The 13,767-nt window shown below is 44.0% G+C and overlaps 1 protein-coding gene across 3 annotated transcripts in view; it reads left to right on the forward strand.

The window, feature by feature from the left end:
* The window catches only part of Mybbp1A (MYB binding protein 1a), a 58,816-nt gene that overhangs the window by 36,273 nt on the left and 8,776 nt on the right, over positions 1–13,767 (forward strand). For all 3 annotated transcript variants that reach the window (XM_055069680.2, XM_050176800.3, XM_050176799.3), the window contains exons 14-17: positions 403–458; positions 6,707–6,793; positions 9,799–9,873; positions 12,401–12,590. In XM_055069680.2, the coding sequence (XP_054925655.1) occupies positions 403–458; positions 6,707–6,793; positions 9,799–9,873; positions 12,401–12,590 (408 nt within the window). The remainder of the gene's footprint in view (positions 1–402; positions 459–6,706; positions 6,794–9,798; positions 9,874–12,400; positions 12,591–13,767) is intronic.

The raw sequence follows: 13,767 nt of genomic DNA on the forward strand, positions 1-13,767 counted from the left end.
CTAGGGTTGCAGTGAACTAATGATGACAAATGTTACTATGCGAAGGGAGTGTCAGTTTTCCTGTGCTCACCTCCTTCTCTCACTTTGCTCATACGTGCCACACCAGCATGGCGTTCTTGGTGCTGTGCCGCTGGGCACTAGGTCGCAGGTGCAACTTCCGGCACCAGCATTCTGGTTGAGGGGGAGCACAGAGGTGCTGGTGTGCTTAGGTTTAAATGAGCATTACCAAATGCCTAAGCGGTCAAGTAATTTGGAGACATTCAGCTAAGGCGTCTCTCGTGGCACCACTGTTGCTCTGGGACATTGAATCCCATGAATCCATCATCTAGTCAGTTGCCATTCGATCAGTCGCTCAATTAGTCATCCAGCCAATCAGTCATTTTTTTCTCATTCCCTTGTCAGGATCCACATGATGCAGTCTCCAGACATTCCCTCTCTAAACATGGCTGGAAACGAAGGTAAGTGAATTACTCCAGCCGTGGGGGTTTCCTGCAGGGTTGGGTGAAGGAACAGTGCTTTTGAAAGACGAGGCAGCAGTGCGTGTCATCTCCTCCTGTCCCGTTCAAAAGCGCTGTTTCCTTGGCCACGTATGTACCGGCCGGCCCAAATTGATGCACTGTTGGTGTACAGTCCTTTTCAAAAGTATACGGGCTACGTTGCTTGCGGCCACCATGCTGACTACAGGCTGTTTAAAGGACTTCTTGTGGAATGGCAAAATGTTTAACGTTTTAGGGAATGGAAAAAAAGAAAAAGCTCCTGTTCACTGTTTAGAGGTCTGGAGCATCAGGAGCGCCACGGAAACTGCCGCGCACAGCCAAATGACGTATGGTAAACGTGCGGAGTAGCCTGTGTACTTTTGACAAAAGCCGTATAATCTGTTCTTGGCCAACTCGTTGTGGTGGGTGGCTTCTAATAGCAATGCAATGCCGAAATCCCCGTGGACTGAGTATTTGATGGGTGCTAAGTCCTTCAGCGTTGTTGGACATCGAAGACATTTCTCGCTCTCTCGCAGCCCATGTGTGTTATACTTGCAAACTTCAGTGCTCAAAGAAAGACAACTCTAGATAGTAAAGGAAAACTACACGGACAGAGCGGTGCTTGACAGAGAAATACTTACTAATACTGCGGAAATGAATACACTACTAAAGCACATCTAGCGTAGAAAACGCAAGGTCATAGCTTATCCCCTTGAGGTGCTGTGTGCACAGTTTGGGCACGCTAACATAGTGCATAAAAAAACAAAAGCACCTATAAAAATAATGATATTCAAAATGTGTCACATACTATATCTGGAAACACTTCTGATTGGGCCAGCACTGCATGTTTTATTAGCACTATGTTCAAATTGTTTTAATAGGAGTTACAAGGTAGATAGCTGTGTGTTTCCTCTTGGTATGTCATCATGCAGCAGGTTTACTTCTTTCATTGTTTTTCGCAATGCTTTGTGTGTGAGTCATGGTTTTCGAGTGGCTGCATGGGTTATTCCCAAGTATGCTGGTCATTAAATGCCGTGTTTACACAAAAATAGGTTGAGCACAAACATACGTAGACCTCTACATTTTCAACTCTCCTAGAAATAAAAAAATAATGATTGAAATATAGGTTAACTCATATCGTTTTAGAAAAAGCTTTGAACGTGACTCCTTTATTTACCGTAAGCTCAGCTGCTAAATCTTGTTGGACAATGGCATACACTGTGTCTTCATCAAAACTGCCGGAGAAGTTGTTCTTGGCATCCCAAATGACGTCCTCGATGCCGTCGAGTGCATTGAATATGCAGAATTTTTTAAAGCCAGTCTGGATAATCTTTGCCAACAGATCCGCCATGCGAGACGGAGGAACTTTGTTAGCTTGGTACTATTGCTAGTTTTGTTTATGAACATAGGTTGAGATCTTTCGGTCACGAATATAGGTTGGTAGCCCACTTTGGGTAATGTTTTTGAAAAAGATATGTTGACATATAGTATTAGAATAAATACGGTGTTGATGTTCTCTTAGATGACATTACTGTAGAAAGTTCTCACATTGAGTTCAAATTCTGTATACATGAGAATTCTCAACCCTCTGATGAATTCCTAATCCATCTGTAGCTGCATGCTTTTCATGACCCTGTGGATTACGAAAAATGTGGAATAGCTGTAAAATTTTTGTATTAAATTTTTATTCGATATATCGACTTATTGATATATATCAAGCTATTTTGCGAACCCCCTTTGAATTCAATATGCAGTGGAATCTCGATGATACGATCACGGCTAATACGAAGTTCCGGATACGAATTTTTCTATGGTCCCGGCCTAGCCCCGTTACTTTGCAACGTGCTAGAGAACGGTTGTTACAAATCGATTTTCGATCCGCGTCGGTTGATACGAATAAACGATGCCCCTCCGACGGCCGCGAAAGAGAACAGCGCGCAGTCGCGCAATTTCTCCCTTTCTCTTTTGGTGCGTAGACACGGACGCAGTGCTGGACAGCGCAGAGGCCGCGACTGGGCGCGAAGAGTTTGAAGCAGTGGCGCTTTTGTGTTTTTCCTCCTTTTCTGCATGCCATCGGACAGAGTGGTTGCTGTGCTTCGGGCCGCGTTCTTTGTGTTTGCGCCATTTTGCCTAGTCGCAGCGAGCTATGTGTCGCAACGGAAAGCACTCTCCTTTAAAGAGAAATTAGAAATCCTTCGAAAGGTCAATGAAGATCCCGAGAGGAAGCGGGCGGAGTTGGCTAAGGAGCTAGGCCTCCCAACGTCAACAGTGAGCACAATTGTTGCACAGCAAGACTCTATCGTGAAACACGTGTTTTCGTTCAAGGTCAACGCGAAGCAAACGAAGACCACTCAGCATGTGAAGCTTGAGGAGACTCTCCTGACTTGGTTTAAAGAAGTAACCGTAGCTGGTGTAAATATTGACGGTAAAGTTTTGCGGGAGAAAGCCGACGAGTTTGCACTTGCTCTGCACATCGATGGATTCCAGGCCTCAGGTGGTTGGCTACAGCGTTTTAAGACCGGGCACGGTCTCATTTATGAAAGCGTTTGCGGCGATGCGAAAAAAAGCTGACGAGGCAGTTGTCAGCGACCGGCTAGCGAAGTTGCCATCACTCATCGCGGAGTATGAGCCTCGTGATGTTTTTAATGCTGATGAGGCAGGTCTGTTTTTTAACCTGCAATGCGAGAAGAGCTTCTGTTTAAAAGGCAAAGCATGCAAAGGAGGCAAAAAAAGCAAAGAGCTCATACGGTTCCCTTATGCTGTAACTCCGACGGATAGGAGAAACTTAAGCTCGCGGTAGTTGGCAAGTTTCAAAAGCCCCAGTGCTTCAAGCGCGAGGATCATTTGCCGTGGGTCTATCACGCAAGCAAAAAGGCGTGGATGACGGCAGTGCTGTTAGAAGAGTTTCGGTCGCTCCTTGACAGGAGGATGGCTTGCAGGAATCGGAAGATTGTTCTGTTTCTTGACCAGCGTGCCGCCCACCCGAGGCAAGTAACGCTTCAAAGCGTCAAACTTGTCTTTTTACCCGCGAACACGATGACGCACCTGCAACCCCTTGATGCTGGCGTTATAAAGAACGCAAAGCACCATTTCAAGGGCCTTCTTGTGGCCGCCTACTTGCTAAAATTGATCGAAAGAACGAAGGTGACTTCCGAATAAGCCTCTTGGACGCCATCCAGTTTATAGCTATGCCATGGGATCGGGTAACTCCGACTACCGTAGTGAACTGCTTCGGCCAATGCGGCTTCTTCGGGAGTCCAGAAGAGGTGTCCCCAGAGCCGGAAGATACAATTGAGGATTGGGAACGGCTTAATGTCGAGTGCTCAGCTGATGACTTTTGCACGGTAGATGCACACCTTCCAACCTTCCCGATTCACCTGGGAGACTCCAGATTTTTTACTGAACTTTCCGATTGTACAATCACTATCTTATATCTCCCGAAAATTCGTCTCTGTTCGCGCAATAATGGTTTTTGCGAAACCGGCACCGCGGAATCTACAGCCGCATCGCAATTGTCGGCATCACCAACAACGGCAGCACTAGCACCATCGGTATCATCGACTAAGCAGCCGACGACAGCGCCTAGTTAGCCGACCAAAGCCAGAGCCAATGTAGTTCTTGCATTTCATGCATGCCTTCCTCCATGGTACAGTGTCTATCCATGGTGCATATTGTTGCTGCTGCTTTTGTGTATGATTAGTGTTGGCTAGGCCGTGTGTGCAGTGCACCGTTTTAAGTTAGAATTCTCGTGTGCTTGATGCCATGGCGCTACCAAAGTCGAAGAAAAGGTATTTGCAGAAGCTTTTGCCAACTTCTGAATTTCCGTGCTTTTTGACATCAAGAAAAGGAGAACATTTTGCATTTTGTAGAATGTTTAGATGCGACGTCAGCGTGTCTCACGGTGTCAACGGCGACTTGAAACTGCACATTTCCACGGTGAAGCATCAAAGCTATGTTCGTACCGCTGAGCAGCAAGGCAACATAGTGAACTTCCTCCGGAACAAGTGCGACGACAGTGTCATTCGTGTGGAGTGCCTGTTTACGGGATTCCTCGTCGAACACAACCTACCCCTTAGTGTCAGCGACTACGTTGGGCCTCTTCTACGGAAAATATTTCCAAAATGAGATGAGGCGAAGCGCTTTGGATGTAGATGCAACTCTGAAACGCAACTAAGGAAAAATCGGAGGTGGCCAACCTGAAATTTCACAGGCATCGCTCTCGAGTCTTCGTTTCTTTATTCAGAGTTTCCCTCAGCTGCTGCCCCAAGATGCCAATGAATCTGCTGAAGACGCTTTAGGTTCTCTTGAAGCTGAGTTTGCCGCACTACAGGCGTACAGTCTTCCAGAGAACATTCTTAATAAAGAAAGGTGGGACGTGCAGTGGTCTATGGTTGGAAAAATGAAAAAACACTGATGGAGAACGTGTTTCACCGAGTTGCTAAGGCCACCGGAAGGTGAAACAATAATGACACCCCCCCCCCCGTATGCGCGAATAAAGTCTCCCGATTTTTGATCTCGCCAGGTTGGCAGGTATGTAGATGACAATCTAGCCACCTGGGGTGCGCGCACGGTAGAAGATGTTGTCGAAGAGGCCACATGCAAGGCTGCCGATTCTAGCGATGATGGCGACCACATAGACATGGGCGATGGTGAAGGACCACCACCGGCGGCTGCAACGCTGCACGCGCTCGACGTTCTGAGGCGTGCTATGGCCGCGGATGAAATCAGCGACGACACATGCACGCGTTTTTGTGGATTTGAACAAAGTCTGCTAAGACCTGACAAAGAAAAAGAAGCAGAAGGACATTGGAGACTTTTTCTTCGAGAAATAAATGCTTTTTACGTACGTGTGCCTGAGTGAGTTCACCTCTGGCTCTTTAATTTAGCTAGCTTTGATTGTGTTTCGATGATACGAATTTCGGCTAATACGAATATCTTTTGTGACACCCGTGAGATTCGTATCATCAAGATTCCACTGTATCTGGGTTCGACTGTGCATTCAGGTAATCATTTTCACAGCTATTCAGGGTTGATATTGCTCGTAAACTGCTGCTAATAATCATCTTACCTACTTCAATGTTTACTGATGAGCTATTTGTTTCAGTTCAGTCTAAGACTCTGGGACCTCCTCCTGTATTAATCAACCTGTAATGACAACCTGGGATAGTAGTAAAATTTGATTCCGATTTCAAGAGTTGATCTCACAATACACGCACGTATCACTCAAGCATACTTTATTCATGTCGATAAATGCAAGGGTCACATGACCTCTCATTTTCTCATACTGAATAGTTGTGGATATAATTATCTGGATGCAAGTCTGTACATATATGGCCTCGTGCGTTTAATGTTGCATGTGCTTTAGTAGCATGTTTATTGGTGGGGTAAAAATAAAAATTTCCGTGCTGTCAATTAGCTCTCCATCTGTGTAGCCTTCCTTTCGTCTGTTGTGTTTTTTATTATGTTTTTGTTTTCTCTCTATAGTTAACAAGTGCGGACGTTAGCTACGTTCCCAGCATACCATTCTTGCAGTGAGGCACCTAAGTTCTTGAACCCCTTTTGTCACTGCAGTAGCTGACTGATTTTTCAGGCTCTGGGGCCCATATTCACAAAAATCGAATTGAATTAAATTTTTCGCTATATTGGGCAACTGGAAAAAAAATCATTCGCAATGGAAAAAACCTGCAGAGCTTACTTTCACAGAATAGAAATTTATTTCCACTTAATGTTAATCACTGTCACTTTTGGACAGTTCTTTATTCCTTTAGGCCTCATGTATTTTCTGTGTCCACTGTGTTCGATATTATTGCGGTTCTTAAACTCCGCAACCATCACAAATGGAGTGGTGGTCCATGCCTAGGCTAAACACTTCGCCAGGTCATCCTGTGATGGCGCTTCCAAAGTGCCGGAAGCATGTGACGGAACTCTCTTGCCGCTAGCTTAGTATGTAAAGTAACTTATCTTTTGAATGAAAGATCCAGCGTTAAAATTTCATGGCAGAGTACATTGGCAGAGGGCATTGACGTTTTTCGTTGACACCTCGGGAAAAAAAAGTAACGGACTGGTGCGAGCTCGGAATGGTTTTGCCTCGGGTATGGACAAATGGGATACACAGCCGACTGAAGAAGCATTTTCAAGCACAGTTTCATTTGTGACTTCCTCGGTGTCGTGACCAGGAGTTCCCGCAGGTGGAAATTTAATTCGGTGCCTTTGTCTGTTGTTGCTCACAGTGATACCGTCTCGGAGCCACGTCTTGCACCTGACGTTTCCTGCAGAATGGCGTGCCAATGACCTCTACCAGTTGTTCAACAGCTTTGGTGAGTTGGGGAAGGGTTGGTTGAAGAGAGGGAACTGCAAAGGCCGATACGTCCCCCTTTTCGTTTCCTTTGTTTTTCTTTCTAGGCAGTTTTTTTTTATTGCCAACAAAAGAGGCCAGCAAGCCAGTAACAAGGCAGGACTACCAGGTGTCGCACTTTTTTGTTTGAGGTGTTAAAAATGCAGAAAAAAAATTTAAAATATTAATAAATAATGCGAAAAGAACAGTAACAAAAAAACCTTTGCATGTGTGTGCTAATTTTAGCAACTCACACATAGAAGACAATGAAGCAGTGTATAATGGGGTTCTCACATTGTTGCAGAAGTCCTAGAGGCTTGGTTTGCCACTGCCTGTGATCTGCCCAAGGCTCTGCCGTAATTTCACCATAACCAAGCTTAGTATTTTTACACTTTTTGAGGCATGTTCTGGTATGTTGCGCTTCCACTCTGTAAAATGCATTTGTGCCTCTTCAATATCGACCACGCGATCACATGTTGCCTCTGCTGCACGAAAACTGTTGTGGCAATCCCCTATACAACATCGCTGTAAGACTGTAAGATTGCATCACCACAGTGGTCGGCATATTGCAGGCACCAAACTGCAGGGCAAGCAAAAAGGTACGCAAAGCAACACGTTACCCACTGAGTAATATGCAATGCATGTTGACTGTAAGTGAATATAACTTATTTAAGTGTTTCGTGTTTCTGAGCACCTTTTGACATTCGCATTTCAGAAGTTGGTAAGTAGTTGAATCTGAGCATGCTTTGACATACCCCTCTTTCTTAGCTAGAGCAAAGATACATATACAGTCGATGTGCGATTTTTCCAGACGCCCAGTTTTTCGGATGTGCCCGATGATTCTGGCTCCTTCGCGACACCGTCACATACACCATAGAGCCAATGTATAAGAATGTCCAAAATTTTGGATGCTCGAACCCTTCGCTGTTTGATTATCTGCACTTTTTACCCCAAACCACAGATCCGAAGCAGGATTCAGTTTTCTCTCATAAATAGAATAGATTTCATTCAAATGGGCCCAACGTTTGTCTAACAAGACCACTCTTGCATTTCATGTGCATATAAATTGGAAAAATTGATGTACGCCCCGAGGTAAAGATTGCTCTTTATATGTCAACCTGAATCTGTAGTTAAAGGAGCCATGATCCTTTGATTGTGGCACAAGTGTGGCCTTTGTTTAGTGAACCACTGAGCACTGAGGAGGATTCGCCGCAAGTTGAGGGCCCAATATTCTTTTTGAAGTAACAGTCGGGCAGGCCACAATGCGTAGAGCAGACAACCACTGGTCTACTAAAATCGGTGACAGCCTAACAATTCAGTACAAGCACCGCCCACAAAAGCACACTACACCTGCTCAGTGTGTTTCTGCGCTGCCAAGCATTGTTCCCGAGAGGCGCTCACGCTGGAAGAAGTCGACCTCTGCAATGATGGCCAGCATTGAGGCAGTTTACATCGGCAGCTTCGAGCCCAAGTAAAGGAACGCATCCAGAAGATGTCTCTCTGACTTGACGCCGCCTTGCGCCAATAAAAATAAGCAAGAAAAAGCATGTATTATTGCTATCTTTTTGTTTAATTCACCAGTGATTATGATACTCCCTAATGCAAAATTTGAGCGCAGCTCTATACACGGTTTCATTTCGCAGTATATTGAGGCAAAGAATTTGAGAGAGACATGTAGCAGAGTGGGCAGTCGTCGAAAATCTGACCTGCGGGTCAAGTGCGTCGTCTTTTATACATGACTCATTGAAGGTTCCAGTGTAATCGCTGGTACCGCTTGGCTTCCAGAAAGTACTACATAATTTGTGCCGTGCATGCAATCAGATTACAAAACCATTGGAAACCATGACAATCAAAACAAGCACGAACAGGACCAGACCAAGCAAACCAAACAAGCGCGAGCGAGAGCTGACGTGAGCAGACAGTAGTACTTAACGAGTGGTCCAGCTGAGACCAGATACGAGTACGCATCTAGCGGTCAGGCAGGTCCACGGGAAACCAGTTTTCCGCGTGCATGTCACTGAAGGGGCTGCTCTCATTGGTCTCCGCCATTCGTGGCTCATGTCTTTCGTCTGCCGTTCCGCGTTTACTCTTTCATCTTTCACCGTTGCGCTCGTTCACTTGGTTATGCAGGCGCCGCTGACGCTCACCGCAGGAACGGGCCATTAAGAGCTGCGCTCTAAAACATTTTTATGTGCAAGCCTATGAACAACACAGCATAGTTTACATTAAGCATGCGTTTGCTCGTGCATGGACGACCTTCCTTTTGAGTTTCCAAGCATTCTGCGCTCCTGCCATCTTTATTTGACGGCAGAGTAGCCTGCATCATTTTCTACTTTGATGCTGTTTTCACGAAGCTGTCCTTATTGCCGGCTTCGTCAGAATTGGAACGAAATTTCACATGGCCACTGTCTGCTTACCTGTCTATTTAGCCGTCTGTGGCAAGTATTGAACACAGCCTTAGAAATGGACAGCAGTATATTTGCCACTGCATGCTTAGGTTGTCGCCAGCTAAAGTTAAATGTCGGGTGCCAGGGGAAGGGAAGTACAGTCGAGGATGGAAGATAACAAGGTGCTGTGATGAGATAAGAAAGTTCGCAGGCATAAGATGTGGTCTGCTAGTGGAAGACGAGAACAATTAGAGACTGCTGATAGAGGCCTTCATCCTGCAGTGAGCATAACATAAGCTGCCGGTGGTGAGAATGGAGGGCATCAGAAGCATGCTCTTTTTTACGTCATTTTGGTTTGGTTTTCATATCTGTTGTGTCGTCCATTTAATTTTGCACCCTCTGTGATCCTTTACTGTCACAGATTAACCAGTGGGCAAACTGAATAACTTTCCTGTGCATTATCCTAACAAATGCAATTACACCACAGCAGTTGCTTTCAGTATGTGATAGTACATTGCTTTGTAGTGCTGATGTCATTCTGTCTTCCTTTTTTTGTTCCTGTGATTCCCCCCCTCTCCCCCCCTCACTTTTTTTCCCTCAGGTCAAATAGCCATCCACTGGATCAACTCAACGCAGGCATTTGTGGCCATGGCTAGCAGCCCTCTTGCAACTCAGGGTAAGCTTTTTGTTTCATCACGCACGCGATATCTGCGTAATTGTCTACATAGCATTAGGATTTTTGTGGTCACCGACCAGTAGGAAAGTTGTTCTTGCTTCTGCTTTCCGTCTGTTAAAAACATGAAGCTCATAGCAAATTTAACCCGTCATTTATAATTCCACATTCGCATTCTTTCTTCAATCTGCTAGTTTCCTCTATGCTTTCCTTGGCTTCATTGTCTCTTGATTTCGTGTAGTTGCAATAAAGACAAAATTTGTGCCCCTTAGATCCCCTTTCTTCTCGCTCATTACATGGCGAGGGTCTCGACTCCAGCAGTCTTGATTCTATTGGGTAGAACACGAGGGTCTGTTTGCCGATTGCCTGCTCCTAAGTTAAAGTACAGTCGTTGACCTATAATTTGGACACCTCTGCAGCAACGTCACTAGCTGCATAAACATAATGTATAAGTACTACTGAAATTTTGGACACCTTACAGAGCCTATCTGTAGGCGCTGTAGCGGCAGCATGACAATTGTCGAGATACTGGCTGTAATTTTGTAGAGATGCTTTCCACTTGATTGTGTGCCGCTTTTGTCGTCCACTGTTCGTGGCCAGGTGATCCCATTCATAATGCGTGCAGAATGTACTCAAATAATCTTATACTAATATGAAAATACAGCTTTTGCAGAACCCTTGCGAAAAACATAACAAATTCACGTAAGATATAATATGACATATCGCATTTGTCTGCTTTCAGTGATCTAATGGATTCCCTTTACAGAACTGTGATAGCATCTGTTTTTTATGCAGAGCTATGATTCTGTAAATGTCATGCTTCTATTTTTTTCAAACCTTCGAATTTTTGAAAATCTTTTTAACAGAATTCAGGACCTAAATAGAAATTCCGCTACCAACAGTCACTAGAATTTAACTTTCTCTCTCAAGTGCAACAAATTTCATTAGGATCTGACCAGGGGTTATGGCAGAAAAACGTTTTTTGCGTTTTACATGCATTTGGATAGGCCGCATCGGAGTTTGGCCCGAGCTAAAGCTTCCTCTTAAAAAGGATATTCCATCTTCCACCATTGCTGTTCAGTGGTGGTGCTGGCAAACACTCCAAGGGCTAGATCCTCGGCCTGCTCACAAACGCCTGATGAAGTGAACGAAAGTATCTCTGTTAGTAAAGCATTGTGCACGTAATTGCAGGTGTGGGTTCAACTCCCACCTGTGGGGAGTTGTCTTTTGGCCCTTTTTTATTTCCCTTAGCTTATCAGTATTTTCTATGTTTCAATTAAATATAACACCTAATTTCGCCCTGTATACTTTTCCCTGGCTTTGTTGTTTGCCTACTTCATGTGATAGTAACTAAAAAATAAAGCGCCTTGGTTCCCCTGATTTTCTGGTTCATCAGTCTGTGCATTACGGCAGCAGGAAGTAGCACATCCACTATCAAACTAAGTAAATTCAAAAGCTGTGGGACCAAAGAAAGGCGTAAGCTGTGCGCAAGGATTTCGTTGTCTGCTTATCGTAGTTGATTGGGCCATGGAGTAATGCATCATTGCAACCGGCTCTAAGAGCCTTAATAACCTTCTTTAAAGAGATACTAAAGGTAAAAACAACGAGCCCTTTTACAATACAAAAAAAAAAAGAAAAATCTTAGCAGAGGGAGCAGACGCTTGGTAAGCTAGGAAAGGCGCAACAAAGAAAAACGTGCGGTTGCCGCCTTCAAGTTCCCTGCATCAGCTTGCCATGACACCACGGATATTCACGGTGTCTGCTCAGGCCTAGTCAAATTTTTTTATTGGTAAAGACATACTATATTGTGTAAAGCAGCCAAAGACCTAAATTATAAATTTTTCGCAACATTTACCACATCACAACACCCCAAATACAAAAAATAACCAGTTTGAAATTCGTGATGTCGTACTTATGTACCAAAATCAAGGGCATCAACAGATGGAGTCGCACACTGTGGTATAAAAGTTACAAACAAGGATAAGGCTTCTTAAGCGGAAGATGAGACACTTGAAAAGTTTTTTTAATACTTTATACAATTTGAATCAAATTTGCACAGCTAATGTAATTTTATCAGCTGATTTCAAAAGTGCAATTGTTTTTTAATGATAAAAGTTTTTGATATCCAAAACAGGATGATTTTTGTTTAGGGCCTAATTAGCCAATTAATAGCAACTTGCATAACAACGTACAGTGCACTGAATCGATTCTGAATGTATAGTGTGTCGTAAGCTACAAATTGTTGTTCTAGGCCATGTTGAAGCAGTTACAGGCTGTTAAACTTAGTCATAACAAATGCCCAGTGTGATGTTTTTTTATTGTCTAGGTGGGTTTTCTCTTCTAATATTCAACCTATTGCTGCAATATCGACACACGTAGAGTCGTGAAAGAATACTTGGTCCGTACAACCTTATTTAGTGTATCCCATTAGTGCCCCTTTAATAATGCCATTCTCACTCTCCCTCACCCCCCGATTTTTTTTCCTGGCAACAATTTCCTATGAAATGCCCAAAACTGTGTGAAACTGCAGCTCTGAAGAAACTTGGCTCGAGCAAGACCTCGATCCACGAACCCTACCGCCTGGAGAGCTACACCGCTTACATGACAAGGATGTCACGTCAGGCTGCAGCAGCAACAGCAACAGCAGTAAACAGAGTGCCCTCGTCGCGTGACTCGGAGTCAACAACGGAAGACTCGAGCACGGCACGCAAGCGGAAAAGGTTCGTTCCTGTTTTCCTTTTACAGAGTTGGCTCTTAGTGTTCTTTAAGCCCTGAGCGTATCCGTAATGTCTACCCATCCATAAGTTGCTCTACAAACGAAGTCGATGAGCATAGCTATAGGGGCTTGTTGGTACAGCATATCTTATTTTGTTGTAGCACAAGCTAAACGACAAAATAAGATATGCTCTACAAATCTAGCCACCTTGGATGTTCGCGGCAGTTGCTTTGCACTCTTGCATGAAGTGTGCCCGAGTTCTCTGACGCCTGTAACAGTTGCATGCCTGCAAACTCTCCCGTATTTTATGTAACATTTGCTAAATTGGTATCACTCTGATTTTACCGATGTTTCTGTTCCGTGTCTTAGGGTTTTACAAAAGAATTCTGTTTCAGAAAAAGGTTCACTCGTTCGTCTCTGAGGATAACCTTCGAAATATTCTGATGGTGGAAGGACAGCAGAGGTATACGTGCTTCGAGCAGGTTTATTCGGAGAATTTCCTATCGCATACAAAATCGCCAACATCAGAGTCGCTGCCAAAGTCACTTTTATCTAAAAAACAGTGTAGTGCTTTTCAATTTATGCTGTTTCACATTTGTGGCGCCTTGTGTGCTACACCTAAAGGTTAATGAAATGTAGATGTATCTCGCAACAGGTATGTACCTCAGAGAAAACTAAAAAAAAAATGTTCTCCAGCCCTCTCCTCTTCAGGGTCATGTCTGCAGGATTTTTACTAATATAAAGGTTTTGCTGAACTTTAAGGGAGGTATATATTTGCAAAGCAAGAACAGTGTTGATAAAGAGATCCTAGCGCATGCATATTTTTGTTTATCTAATGTTGATGTTGCAGTTGAACCGCATTAATAGTGAGGTCACATCCAGCACTAAAATGTCTTTTGCATATCTAGGAGCAATGATTACAGTTGTACAGTGCTCACGGAATGAAATGCATCAATTTAAGGCTAACTAATGTGCATACTTTCAATTCCACTGTCAGCACATCGTGTGACATTGGCGTAATTTTGGCTTTTACACTCTGCGTCATCTTTTATGACCTTATTCATACTGACGTGATGTAGTACTCTCGAGTGATTGCACGTATGGAATGTTTTGCTTAATCCCACAAAGCCAAACCCATCGTTATTGAAGAGTGGTATTTGATCCTTGCAAACTCTGATTTA

The sequence above is a fragment of the Dermacentor andersoni genome, chromosome 8 (genome assembly GCF_023375885.2).
Source record: "Dermacentor andersoni chromosome 8, qqDerAnde1_hic_scaffold, whole genome shotgun sequence".
Taxonomy (NCBI): domain Eukaryota; kingdom Metazoa; phylum Arthropoda; class Arachnida; order Ixodida; family Ixodidae; genus Dermacentor; species Dermacentor andersoni.